The sequence below is a fragment of the Canis aureus genome, chromosome 31 (genome assembly GCF_053574225.1).
Source record: "Canis aureus isolate CA01 chromosome 31, VMU_Caureus_v.1.0, whole genome shotgun sequence".
In the NCBI taxonomy this organism is placed as follows: Eukaryota; Metazoa; Chordata; class Mammalia; order Carnivora; family Canidae; genus Canis; species Canis aureus.
In genome coordinates this window covers 20561102-20575605 of record NC_135641.1, presented here as the reverse complement: position 1 = coordinate 20575605, position 14504 = coordinate 20561102, and the positions used below count along the sequence as shown (strand labels likewise).

The following is a 14504-nucleotide window of genomic DNA, read 5'->3' as shown; positions in this document are numbered from 1 at the left end:
CCTTATTGAAGCACAAAACTAAAAATATTTTGGGGTGAATATATAGTTTTGATATTGAATCTTAGTCCTTATATGTGGTGAAAATAAAGCAAAATTAAAATTTTATTAGATAATTGGATATATTAACATGATAGTAAATTGGAATTTTGGATTATAGAGAAACTTGCAAAAAAAGATTGTACAGGCTTAGATTTAAAAATTTATTTTATTGTCTAATAAATACTGAACTTAATAATTGTAATATAGTTTAATGGGTATAGAGTTTCTGTTTTGCAGGATGAAAAAAAGAGTTCTAGAAATTGGTTGCACAACAGTGTGAATGTACCTAATAATAACTGAACTGTACAATTAAAAATGGTTAAGATGATAAATTTTGTGTATTTAACCACAGTTTTGAAATTGTTTAAAAAAAAAAAAACTTTTCTAAAAAAAAAAACAAAAACCTTATAGAATGCACATCCCAGAGTGAGCCCTAATGTAAAATATGGGCTTCAGTTAATAATAGTAGTATATTCATATTGGCTCATCAGTTGTAAGAAACATACCACACTAAAGCAAGATGTTAAAAATAGTGGAAACAGAGCAGGGGGGGTGGGGGGGTTGTACATGTGGGGAGGTATACGGGAACTGTCTGTACTTTCTGCTCAATTTTTCTGTAAGGCTAAAACTAAAAAAAAATCTTAATTTAGAAAAGAAAAAAGCATAATAGGAAGACAAATCCTAGTTTCTCCCTTTGTTTTGCATTGGTGTTGGGTGTCAGGAAATGTAATGACTTGCTTAGTTGAAGAACTTAATTAAAAAGAAAACCGTTTTCTTGACAGCCTTTCTAAGGGCTCACAGGGCTCTTAAATTACAGTATTTGGCAGAGAGGAATTAGAAGATCAGAGGAGAGAAGGTGAGGCCCAAAACAAATTGGCAGAGCGACAGTGACAGCACTGTGGTTTATTTATAAATAGCTCTGCTAGTTATAATGAGAGCTAGTGTTTTCCATATTTTCTCATTTTCTATAACCCGATTTCCTTTGACAACAGGATAGGGTGCTTGCACTATCACCGTCTGCTTCAGGCACCTGGCATTTCTGATAGTCTTCTGAGTCTTAAATTTGAAAGGAATTTTTCGTTAAGTTGTCTAACCTGTCCAAAGTAGCATCCGTAGCTGGTGCTCATTTAGTTTCTACTTTTGAACATACAGGGATTGAACACACATTGTTGTAGGAAGCGGTCCATTCTTGTCACAGGATACTCCTACTTCTTATCACACACTTCTTCCTTATGAAGTGAACATCTCTGTCTTTGTAACTTCTGCTGCTCTTATTTGTCCACCACCGCAGCACGGAAGAAGTCTAACCATTTAGAGAGTGCTGTCACTTCCCCCTTTCTCCTTTGTTTTCCAGGTCAGCATTCCCATTATTTTAACTATTCTTCATTTGAGAAGACCTTTCTTACTCCTATTACTCTCTCCTCCCAGGCACGTTTCCAATTTCTCAGATTCTCTCAAAATAGAGCTCTTAAAGCTGAACATAATTCTCCAGAAGGAGGCTGTTTAATGTAGAACACCAGGAGTCTGTTATTTTTTGTAAGACTGTTCATTCTGTTTGGTCAAAAATTATATTTGTTCTGTAGCAACCATGTCATTTTTAGGACCATGCCAAACTTTGATTAGACTAAAGTTCATAAGTTATTTTCTTGTGAACTGTGGTTCAGCTAGAATCATACCTGTACAGTGATTTTTTAAATGTTAAGATTATTTAAACATTTATTTTAATATTTAAAAATAATTTTAGAGAGTTATTTTTTTATTTTTTTATTTTTTATTTTTTTAGAGAGTGTTTTTAAAATGCATTTTCACCTGTGTAATCCCATTTGACTCTTGTAACAACCCTTTGAGCTAAGTAAAAAACCTATTATCCTCTTTGTTGTAAAGATGGAAAAATTTGTGATTAGAGAGGCTGACTTACTAAGGTCACATAACTTTTCGAGTTGGGAGAACCTGGGACTCAGTCTCAGATCTTCTGACCCAACAATCTTTGTGTTTTATATATATATTTTATATATTATATATATATATATAATTGTGCAAACTAGATGTTTCTAAGTAAATGAAGACATTGTGAATAGGAATATTAATCACCATTCCATCCTCCCTAGTGAGTTGGCAACATTTTGTTTCCCTTAAGGACAGTATTTGAATCCAGTGTCAGTTCATTTCCATGTTCATTCAGCACTCAATTCATCACCTTTTATGAAATCCCACATCGCCCTTGTTAATTTTGTTTGACACTGGGATTGCCTCACATTTTCAATTTTACTATAAGGGCATAAGAATTCATTCTGTAAGTATCTCAGTTTTAGGCAATGTTGTTATTTGCTAGTCTCTTTTTCTCTATATTATCCTTCTACTTATTCTGTTGTTGCCACTTGTTACCTTATTGTTGAATTTTGTCTCTTTTCCAATACTGCTTCAGAATGTATAATAATTTTTAAAATTGTTAATAATAACAATGATAGTAAGGACTCATATTATTTACCGGCCATTGTTCTAAATGTTCTATGTCTATTAACTTGTTTAATCTTTACAGCAACCATGTGAGAATAGGTACTGTTATCTTTATTTTATTTATTTAGTATTTTTTTTTATTGGAGTTAGATTTGCCAACATATAGTGTAACACCCAGTGCTCATCCCGTCAAGTGCCCCCCCTCAGTGCCTGTCACCCAGTCACCCCATCCCCCCGCCCACCTCCCTTTCCCCACTACCCCTTGTTCATTTCCCAGAGTTAGGTGTTTCTCATGTTCTGTCTCCTTCTCTGATATTTTGTTATTGTTATTTTAAATTGAATTATAGAGAGGTGAACTCACTTACCCAAGTTTCCTTAACTAGTGGTAGAATTGGAATTTAAGAGTCCAACCTTTTGAACGACTTCTCTCTAGCTAGACTCTTCTCTTTGTCACTCAGACATTTCTTTCTAAAGGGCAATTTTTCCTATGTTTGTGGTAATTGACATTCTATCCCTATACAATCTTAGGCATTTCAACCTTTTTTTAAAAGAATTTATTTATTTATTTATTTATTTATTTATTTATTTATTTATTTATTTCAGAGAGAGAACATGCATGGGCATATGAGTGATTGGAGTGGTGAGAGGGGTGGACAGAGAGGTGCAGAGGTAGAGAATCTCAAGCAGACTTCTTGTTGAGTGCAGAGCCAGAGGTGAGGCTCAATTTCAGGACCCTGAGATTATGACCTGAACCAAAACCAAGAGTCTGATCTGTAACAAGCAGAGTCACCCAGGTGCCCCTGCATTTCAACTCTTAATTATAACTTAGTAAGTCTTTTTGACTATTCCTCTTTCATTCAAAAATATTTATTGACTCCTTACTCTGTGAGCATGAAGTCAGTAGCATCTTAAGTCTGTCTGGGTGAGTTTGCAACGGTTTTCTTCACAAATATTAATTTTTGAGCCTTGAGGAATAAGTATGTTTTCAAGGCCAAAAAAAAGAAAAAAAAAAAGAAGAAGAAGAAGAAGCCATCTCTAAGGTGTAAAGATTAGTAAGTTCAATTGCTCAGAGGTGAGAGACATAGCACCTTTGAGGAACTGTAAGTTAATTTAACCAGAAGTGTAGATTTTATCAGAAGGCAGTAGGAAGATCATTGCAGAACAAAATAAATTTTTTTTGAGATTTTATTTGATAGAGAGTGAGTGAGCACAAGCAAGGTAAGTGGTAGAGGGAGAAGGAGACTTCCTTTAGAGCAGGGAGCCCAGTGTGGGGCTCCATTCTGGGATTCTGGAATCATGATCTGAGCTGAAGGCAAATGTATAACTGACTGAGCCACCCAGGTGCCCCTAAAAAAGTTTCTTTTTAATAGACTTTATTTTTTGAGCTGTTTTAGGTTTACAGCAAAATTGAGTAGAAGGTACAGATTTTCCTTGTACCCTCTGCTTCTACACATACATAGCTCCTTCCATTATCAACATCTCTCACCAGAGTGGTACATTTTGTACTGTTGTACCTATATTGATACATCATTATCACCCAAAGTTTAAGTTTACATTAGGGTTCACTCTTGGTGTTGTATATCCTGTGGGTTTGAGCAAATGTAATAATGACATGTATCCATCATTATAGCATTATACAGAGAATTTTCAGTGCCCTAAAAGTCCTCTGCTTTGCCTATTAATCCTTTCCTCCCTCCTAACCCCTGGCTAACTGCTGATCCTTTTACTGTCCATAGTTTTCCTTTTCCAGAATTAGCCTTTTCAGACTGGTTTTCTTTCACTTGGTAGTATTAATATGCATTTGTTTTCCTGCATGTCTTTTCATGGCTTCATAGCTCATTTTACCACTGAATATTCCTTCATCTGGATGTACCACAGTTCATATAATCTCTTTACTTACTAAAGGGCATCTTGGTTGCTTCTAAATGTTAGCAATTATGGATAAAGCTGCTGTAAATATTCATGTGCAGGTTTTTGTGTGGATGTAAGTTTTGAGTTCATTTGGGTAAATACCAAGGAATGTGATTGCTGAATCATATGGTAAGAGTATGTTTAGTTTTGTAAGAAACTGCCAAACTGTCTTCCAAAGTAGATATACTATTTTGCATTCCCACCAGCAGTGAATGAGAGTTCCTGTTGCTTCACATCCTCGCCAGCATTTGGTGTTGTCAGTGTTTTGGATTTTGGCCATTTCAAAAGGTGTGTAGTGGAATCTCATTGTTTTAATCATTGAAGAATTTTAACATGAAGTGACACCAAATTTATAAATGCCTGAAAGGTCCATAAGAAAGCATTGTGGTTCTTAAAAAGGCGTGGAGTCAGAACTAGAGGAAGAGTGATTGGTTATGAAGCTGTTGCAGTGATTTAGCTAGACATGAAGAGGACTCTAGCATTGGTCCTGACGGTAGGGATGGAGAGAGATTTAAAGGTACTTAGAAGCCAAAATGAAAGCACTTCGACTGAAAGTGTGTGATGAGGGAGAAAGGAGTTTCTCTATCAATTCTGAACGCCTTTAGGGGACATTTGGAAATGTATGGGGGTGTTTTTTTGATTGTCATAATGACTAAGGGTTTCTTCTGGTATTAGATGGGTGCTAAATGTCCTGCCGTGCATAGGTGGCATTCTTCACAACGCACAATGGTGTTTCATTGAGAAACACTGTAGGATGAGGACATTGAGAGAAGGAATGCGAGTCTGTAGAGAAAGATAATGAGTTCAGTTTGAGTTCTGTTGAATTGGAGCTGTTTATGGATACCCAGTTGAAGTTGTCCTTAGGCAATTAGATACATGAATTTAGAACATAGAGATAAAGGATTCAGATTTAGGAGTTGTTGAAGACAGTTGAGCGTATGATGTGAAAAAAGGTAAGGGTTTGAAAAAATCTGCGGGGAGTAGAAATGGTTATTGCTGACATACAGTATCACAGAATACCAACATCAAATGGATGAATGGAGGAAGGGGAGCCAGTTAGAAAACCAGAGACAACAGAGGAAAATAATAGAGTGTTATCAATTAAAGCTGAAAGAAGTGACAGTTCCATCTAGGAGGTGTATTCAGTTTTGTCCAAGATGGCAGAGAGCCAGGTAAATTAAGGACATCAAAGTATTCATTTGGCAACCAAAATTAAGGACATAAAAAGTATTTATTTGGCAGAGATTACTTTCAGTAGAGTGACAGAGGTACACGCTAGTTTATAAAATTAAAAGAGTGTGTGGGAGGTGAGGAAATGGGGCAATACATGTAGGTTACAAAAAAATTCTCTTATTTTACAACCTAAACCTTCAACCATCATACACATATACTTCCACCCTTGTCAGATTCTTTTAGTGTATCAGCTGACAAATGGGCATTTATAGGTGTCTCCTGGTTTGTAGTTATTTGAATATCTCTGTTGTTTCTTATTTTGTGAAAATTAATTGAAAAGGAAGAAAATGCTAGCACTAGTAATAAGCTTATTCTCATAAATTTAATACACTTAAAATGAAGAAGGAAGTCAGTAAGCATGCTAATAACAGCCACTGTCCTGTGCTGAGCCAGACAATTAATATGTTTAGTTGGTAAAGAACAAAATTAACCTGGAAGGAATATTAGCTATAGAGCCTTCAGGATCACAAGCTTAAGAAGATATTATGTTAGAAGTTGGTGTCATATTTCTAGTTTTCTTAAAATCTGGGGATCTGAATTTGACTTTTAGACTTGCTTTCAGGAGCATATTATGTATGAAAGTAGAAGACTCCGTGTACTGTTTCAAGATTATCTGTGAAGGGAAAGAGAAAGAGGGTAGCTAGTTAAGGGGATAAGAGATCCAAGAAAGTTTTTTTTTAAGATAAGTGCTGTAACCTGAGCATATTCCTTCATGAAAGGGCAAAAGCCGGAAGACAGTGCAGAGTTGAAGATGTAGGGAGAGAGGAAAACTAATTAGTAGACAAGATTCCTTGAAGAGGCAGGATGGTATTGAATTGAGAACAGTGGTGTTAGGCTTATCTTTGCATAGGAGAAAAAAGTGACATCTTTTCCACTGAGTTTGAAGGAAGACATAATGATGGATTTGAAGGTAAGTAGTGCATTTGCACATGGAATGTAGGAAGTTCATTCATTCATCAGTTTGTGAATGCGTACTGCGTTTGCTAGTTTGGGGACATGCAGTTCCTATCCTTGAAGAGGTGAAGGTCCAGTGAAGAAGGGGGATTTTCTGCCTTATGGCCTGTATATTATTCTTTGAGGTACAATGTGAGTCTTTTTGGAGTCTTTCCTAGTCTGAGGATTCTTCAGGTTATCAGGAGTGGTTTGGAGATTGTATCTAAAAGGACTTTTAAGTTACTTGGGATACAATTTTTCCTAACCTGGAGATGGATATTTACTCATAAAAGCTTGGTACTTTCTTAACTAGTTTAGTTCCTTGAAAGAGATCATAGTTCTTTCTTTCTGTCATGACAGGTATTGTACTCTGTCACGTAGCAATATGGCTTCACTCTGCTCCAAACCCAGTTAAATAGCCCTTTTACATCATCATCACACTTTTCCAAAAGCAAATCTTAGTTGATGAATATTAATTTTTAAATCAGTATTCCTAGTAACTCTGAAATTGGGATCATTCTTTGTGGAATGCAGTCCTTTGCATTACAATCTACCTTTGCATTACATTGGTGGTTCTCAACCAGGGCCTGTTTTGCCTCCCCAGGGTAGCTTTGGCAACGTCTGGAGACAATTTTGTTTTTCACCACTGGGGGTAGCATGGAGTTGTGGATAGAGGCCAGGGATGCTGCTAATGTCATAAAATACAGGACAGTCTTCCACAAGGAGAAATTATTTGGCTCCAAAGTCAAAAGTGCTGAGGTTGAGAAATGCTGATGTAAATTAACATTTTAATACTGATCATCTACTCAAGTATCCTTCTCTACATTATCTAACGTAGGCTTCAGAAACCCCCTGTGAGGTAAGTGTATTCTTCTTGCCCTGAAGGTGAGGCAGGCAGGATACAAACATTGGTCTTACCTGTACACGAAAATTTTACGACACAAGTAGTCAAAGAGTTTTTAATTTAATTTTTTTAGGGCTATCTTTGGTCTTACCTGGTTTTTTTTTTGCAGGGATAAATATTCATGGAATTTGAAATACATAATTTATTTTTAATATTACAGATCTAGAAATGGCCATTGCCTACTGGAATTTAGTGCTTAATGGAAGATTTAAATTCTTAGACTTATGGAATAAATTTTTGTTGGTAAGTTCATGTTTTCTGCAGCTCTATCTTTTCTCTACATTTTTACTTTGAAGATAAATTAACATTTTTTAAAGCATGACTAACTCATCTTAGAGTATGTAGTGGACATAAGACGAGAAATTTGATTACTAGATTTCATTACGCAAGTTGTTTTGCATTCTTGGGTTTAGTATCATTTGGGCTGATGTGTTGAAACTCTTTTTAGTGATTTGAATGTTTTTTGCTTGTTTTTTTTAAAAAATAGGAACATCATAAACGATCAATACCAAAAGATACTTGGAATCTTCTTTTAGACTTCAGTACAATGATTGCAGATGACATGTCTAATTATGATGAAGAAGGTAATGAAAGTTTTTGTCTTACCAATTGTGTTTTTGTTTTTACTTCTTTCATACGGTCTTGAACTTCTTGTCTACCTCTGCTTTTCTTGGAGTTGGATTTCTGTCTTCTGACCTTTTATTTGTGCTCTTCTGATGTATAAAATGCCTTCATCCTCTTTACCAGTCTATATTATTTTTTTCTCTAAATACCAACGCAGTGAATCTTGTCTTCCAAAAAGGCATGAATGATAGTTTTTTTTTTTTTTTAAGATTTTATTTATTTATTCATGAGAGAGAGAGAGAGAGAGAGAGGCAGAAACACAGGCAGAGGGAGAAGCAGGCTCCATGCAGGGAGCCCGACATGAGACTTGATCCCCAGTCTCCAGGATCACACCCTGGGCTGAAGGCGGTGCTACACCACTGAGCCACTGGGGCTGCCCTGAATAATAGTTTTTATCCATGTTTTAGATTTTCAGTTTACTCATTACTCTTTTTAATGTACTTTGTATTTTTTACTGTTATATCTGTTTGTCTTGTCTATGAACTTGATTGTAAACTCAAGTTTAGTGACTGTCAAGTTTGAAATGTACTTCAGCTGCCTACTGATCAGTAAATGATCACCAATTGAATTCTTTTCTGATATTTTTTCATGTATGTAAAAAGATATTACCATCCACCAGGACCTGTGCTTTTATTTTTTTTAAAATTGGCAGTGATTTACATTGATTTACTCACACATCCTTACCTAGCCCCGCTGGAGAATTAGCAGGATGCATTTTTGAGATTGTTGAATAGAGAGGTACTCTTTGAAAAATCTCCAGTGACCTTGGCCTCCTTAAAAGTGTCCTGGAACTGTTTAACCAGAGATATTATTTTTTTCCCTCTGTTTTCATTATGATGTACAGTCTTCACTAACAAGTGAGAAATCTTTAATCCTGTATATGATTGATGATAATTGTGCTTTCTGTTAGGTCTTATACAAAACTGGAGAACTTCCTAATTTGGAAGTTGGCATGTGGATGTGTAGAGGCATGCATATATGCAATTTAAAATCATTTAGTAATTTATTATCATGAAATAGGATTTGATACTTGCTGTTGATTTCTCCTGTTAAGTTTGCCACAGAATGCCTAGAAACTTTTTTCCTCCTACATAACTATGCTGTCAGTGCTGGCCATGTGCCCTTACAGCATGGCTATTTATTAGGCTACCTACCGGTTCAGTGGCCTTCGTGAAAAAAAAAAAAAACCATGATATTATTGATTGATTACCAGAAGAGTTGTTATTTTTATTCAGAGGATAATCAAGTTTTGGAATAATAGAGCAAGGACAATACAAAGCATATTTTAGGTAGAAACTCTAAAAAGCTAGAATTTTAAAAGTCTTATCAGTGGGAATATTTATAATGATATACTTTAACTGTTATGGGGAAGGTATTTTAAAAAGTAAAGGCTTTTCTTTATAATGTCAGGTTTATTTCTGCTTTTCTTCGCTTCCTTGTTCCCATACTTTTTTTTTTTCCCCTAGGAGCATGGCCTGTTCTTATTGATGACTTTGTGGAATTTGCACGCCCTCAAATTGCTGGGACAAAAAGTACAACAGTGTAGCACTAAAGGAACCTTCTAGAATGTACATAGTCTGTACAATAAATACAACGGAAAATTGCACAGTCAATTTCTGCTGGCTGGACTGAACTGAAGATCAATCCTCACAATTCAGACTGAGGGTTGTGTCAAAACTTTAAGGATACATCTTGGACCATATCGTATTTCATTCTTCTAATGGTGGTTTGGGCTTGTCTTCTAGTCTGGGCCGCTCTAAACATTTATAATTCCAACATTGTGGATTTCATCTTATATCTGTGGACCATCCTAGTTTATTCTCCCATAAGTCGTAGAAGCTTTATGGTGATTATTTTGAGGTTTCCATTCTTGCATAAAGCACAATGCTGTCTTCATCAGAAAACAGTTTGGCATAAGAATTAAACATATGAACATCACAAACAATTTATAAAAACTTCTTAAATATATGCTTTGGGCTAGTTGCAAAGACTATGCTGATAGCACTTCCAATGAGAGTGATATATTTAAAGTGTACCGGATCTGGAATGGTGTTTTGGTTTGGGGGATTTTTTTTTTTTCCTGGCAAATCACATGTATTGTTGATGTGAGTAGAGTAACTGATGTCAAAATAACCAACGTGAAAATTTTTTAGGATAACTTGGTGTGCCTACCTGAAAAATATATTGTGTTTCAGACCCTCGATTTCAAAAGGTTCCACAGAACTAGTCTGCACTTATCTTACCCATGTTTATATATAGTTGTCTTACAGGGAGCTTTTATTTAGAAAATGCATAATGTTAGATTCTACTCCTATCTACATTATGCACTACATAATTGGATTTCATTATGATTTTCAAATGCTTATATGCCTGTCGAATAAGTTAAACTATTTAATTTGTTTTGAATGTTTTAGACTGCTACACAATACAATATTCTAAATTTAGGCATGAGGGTTTATTTTTGTTTTGTTTTTTGTTTTTGTCAGCACACTATGGAACACAAATGAAATTCTCTTAATTTATAAGAAGATAGTAGGAATTAAATTTTGAAAATGGTCATGATGAGCCATGAAGTTCAATCCTTATAGGTACTGCATTCATACAAATAGTCCATTTTTGATGACTTCTTATTTTGTTGAAATTGCTTTAACTGCTAATCACTGTGGTTGCCAAATACTTCAGGAGCAAAAATTTTCAAGCAAGCATGTACTTGATGCAAAATACCAATCTGGCTTTTATTTTTGTAAATTATTTAGTTTCTTCACCTTGTTTGTTTCGTTTAAATTAGCTCAGTTTTCACATCAAAGCAGAATTCTATCTTGTATGTATTTTTTTCATTACAAGACCCATGAACTGCTTTCATGCTGAAAATGCCTCATTTCCCTTTAAACTTCCTGACACGTGAAGAGTTTACTGCTTTCTTAAACATTTCTGTAAGGCAAGTAAAAAAAAAAATGTAAAATTTCATACATTGGATGACTTTGGTGTTTAGCAGGACAAGATTTTGCTTTGTATATGCAAGCAACTCTCTAAGGTCCTGTGTTAAAATTATCAAAGGAGTGTACTTCAGAATAGTAGTATGTTTTATGTAGATGTGGAAATGATTTTAAGAAACAATGACATCTTATAACTACTTTTTATTTACGTAATTTCTGAAATTGAGCTTACCCCATAGATACTATATTAATATTCCAATCATAACTTTAACTCAAGAATATAATTCTACCAAAAGAATATTTTGAAAATTTCTATTCAGGTTACTGGAATTGGTTATTTTAAAAAAAGAAAAAGAAAAGAATCCTGCTGCTTTCAGTATTTCCTGATTTCATATTTGTAAATATAAAGAGGAACTTCAATTATGAAAAATTTAAAAAGATATATATATATGTACTATTTTGTTTTTTGTCTTGAAGATTTTGAGTTATGGTATTGTTTTCGGATTGATTAATTCGAGTATGCTGTGTTTTAAAATGAGATCCCATTAGCTTTTTTTTTTTGTTTTTTTTTGTTTTTTTCAATATAAATGGTTTTTCTTAGAAGTCTGATATTGGTTCATGGCTTAGTGCCTTTGGGTTTACAGACTTTTCCTTTTAAATGCAAGACCTTTTTCAACAAAATAGTGTTTGTCATCATTTTGGTACTAAACATTTATAATTACTGTGTAATTATAAACAAAAAATACATAAAGCTTTGAATATAATTATGTAGCATAAAAGTTAAGGTTGTTCACTCTATGACGGCATCTTAGAATTAAACAATACTATTACTAGGGCTGAAAAGAGAAGACTGGTTTAATGTGGTGTGATTATTTTGAGGATAAATGTCTGGTTACAGGGAATATTTTATACTAAAAAAATACGCATATGGCCATGTATGTGTGTGAGTGTGTCTGTGAGATTGACAGGTTGGAAGAGACATACATGTTCACACACACACACACACACACACACGCACACACACGCACAACTTGAAATGCTTTAATTCATTAGTGTTTCAGTCTTCATTTTGGTCAACTCCCCAGGCTGATTCTTTGTTTTAAATTGAACCACAGGTACAATTTTCTTTTTGCCAAATGTCAATACAGGTACACATTTTAAAATGTAATGCTTTTTAATAGTAAAGTGTATAAAATTAGAAGTGCCCACATATAAAAAGACTTGAGATCAAGATTCTCTTTAGTGACTATCATCTGCATATCTCTGTAAGTTCAATTGTGCTTCTTACAATCCCTGTCATATTACCAACAGAGGCAATAAAAGCTTCAGTGAAATTGCCATGACTAAATCATTTCACATATTATTTCAGTGTAATATTTTCAAAGACTAAAATATACCTTAAACTTTTCCAGGAAGAATAATTATTCATGGAAAGAGCATTGTAATGGCAAGTTTTGGGAAGAAAAGACATGCCAAGTCTTGTTTACTACGTTTTTAAAATGTTTACAACTATACTGGGCTGCTTTATTTAATTAACAGTACTGTAGTTGTGTAATATGGCATTATAAGTGTGTGTTCTTCATTAGACTTTTAAAAAGTTTTAATGAGCGAAAGTAAAATAACATGGGAAATTTTTTATATAATACCCTTACTGGGGAATTTTATTTAAGCAAGGTTATACTATTTTTTTTTCCTCAGAAAGATTTAAGCGAATGAAGTGTTCATCTATTTTTTATTTGATGATAATCAAGGAATTTGAGTAGTTGTAGCTAGTTTAATGTGCACTTTGCTTAGATTTTTAAAAACATGTTAAGACTACGTATTGTAAAACTTCTGTAATTTTACATATGAATGGCAGAAGAAAGTTACACCTAATGAAAGAATTTTGGAATGAAAAAGGAAAGTGGTGCTGGGGAAATATATTAGAGTTCACAAAGTATGCCTTTGTAAACCTGAGTCAACTTTTAGCAAGAATTAATTTATATAGTTCTAAATGTTAAGTTGTATATTTAATAGAAAATAATTATTTGGCACCTCAGCAGTTTTCTTTAAATGTTACTTTATAATACTTTTAACAATATGATTTATATTGAATACATAGATGTTTTGATAAAATTTTATCAAATTTGATTATGTAATGATAAAATGTTTTTAAAATGTGAACTATTTAACTAATATCTTAAAACTGAGGACACAATACCTGAATTGTGATTTCTACATAATGTGATAATTAGGGTTCAAATTATGGCTCATCATTTAATTGATTATAAACGAGTATATTTTAAACTATTTACTTGCCTCCATTTTTACAGTCATATAGCAATAATTTCTACTTTTATTTTATAGAAATGTGGTGAAGTTATATATCATGATATCTTTACCTTTGATTTCTGAGGGGAAGGGGTCTATATTTTGTAGTTAATATAAACTTGAAAATTCTTAATAGTGCAAATCCCCTTTTCCAGGTTTATCCATCCTTATTTGTGGCCATTTTGGTTGAATATTTGCTTGATTTGTATCTGTTTCTGGAGGCAGGTAGTGCTGGTTTTTTAAAAAAATCATAATACAGATACATAAATGATTTTACCAGAGTATTCTTGCCATCTTATTTTCTTTTACTGCCTTCTGGGTAATTGGCATTTCCTGCTGACCAACTTACTCATTTAACCACTTTCCACTAGGCTCAATGTTCTGTGTTAATGTGGCTTTTCTTTGGTTGATCTTTCTTTAAAATGTGACATAAATAAGGAAATTATGATAAAAGGTACACAACATTTGTAGTTGATGGAATTCCTAAAAAATAATGTCTTTTTTTTTTTTTAATTTTTTATTTATGATAGTCACAGAGAGAGAGAGAGAGAGAGAGGCAGAGACACAGGCAGAGGGAGAAGCAGGCTCCATGCACCGGGAGCCTGATGTGGGATTCGATCCCGGGTCTCCAGGATTGCGCCCTGGGCCAAAGGCAGGCGCCAAACCGCTGCGCCACCCAGGGATCCCAAAAATAATGTCTTTATGGAGTTTTAAAGATATTATTTTGGGAATTATTTTATAATTATCCATTTTAAAAACTGAGATCCCCAAAAGTATATTTTTAAATTAAGTATATCCAGATTTTTCTTATGAGTATTGCTTAAATATTTTCAGTTTAATTTTTTTGTATTCGTGCTGTGCTGAAATGTGACTTGAAATGTAGAACGTTGGTTTTTAAGCCGTACATTGAAGCTGCTATATTCCATGAGGTTGGGGAAGAAAAGCATTGGGGAAGAAAAGCATCACTCCCAGCAAGCAGGAGTGCCTCTTCCTCCACTTTATCCATAGCTTTCTACTTATCTCTTGTAGGTTAATGGCATTTCATATGAACTGTGGTTTGGGGAAAAATGTTTGGTTAAGAGAATTTTTTCCCTTAAATGTCTGGCTTAGAACATTACTACTTTGGCAGACTTTCCAGTGGAATGGTAAGAGATGGA

At 34.2% G+C, this 14504-nt stretch overlaps 1 protein-coding gene across 4 annotated transcripts in view; it reads left to right on the top strand.

Annotated features, from left to right (window-relative positions):
- Positions 1–12371, top strand: part of DCUN1D1 (defective in cullin neddylation 1 domain containing 1) — a 34914-nt gene extending 22543 nt beyond the window's left edge. For all 4 annotated transcript variants that reach the window (XM_077879816.1, XM_077879814.1, XM_077879817.1 and 1 more), the window contains exons 5-7: positions 7638–7720; positions 7965–8061; positions 9568–12371. In XM_077879816.1, coding sequence (XP_077735942.1) covers positions 7638–7720; positions 7965–8061; positions 9568–9647 — 260 coding nt within the window. In that variant the 3' untranslated portion in view covers positions 9648–12371. The remainder of the gene's footprint in view (positions 1–7637; positions 7721–7964; positions 8062–9567) is intronic.
- The last annotated feature ends 2133 nt before the right edge of the window (positions 12372–14504 follow it).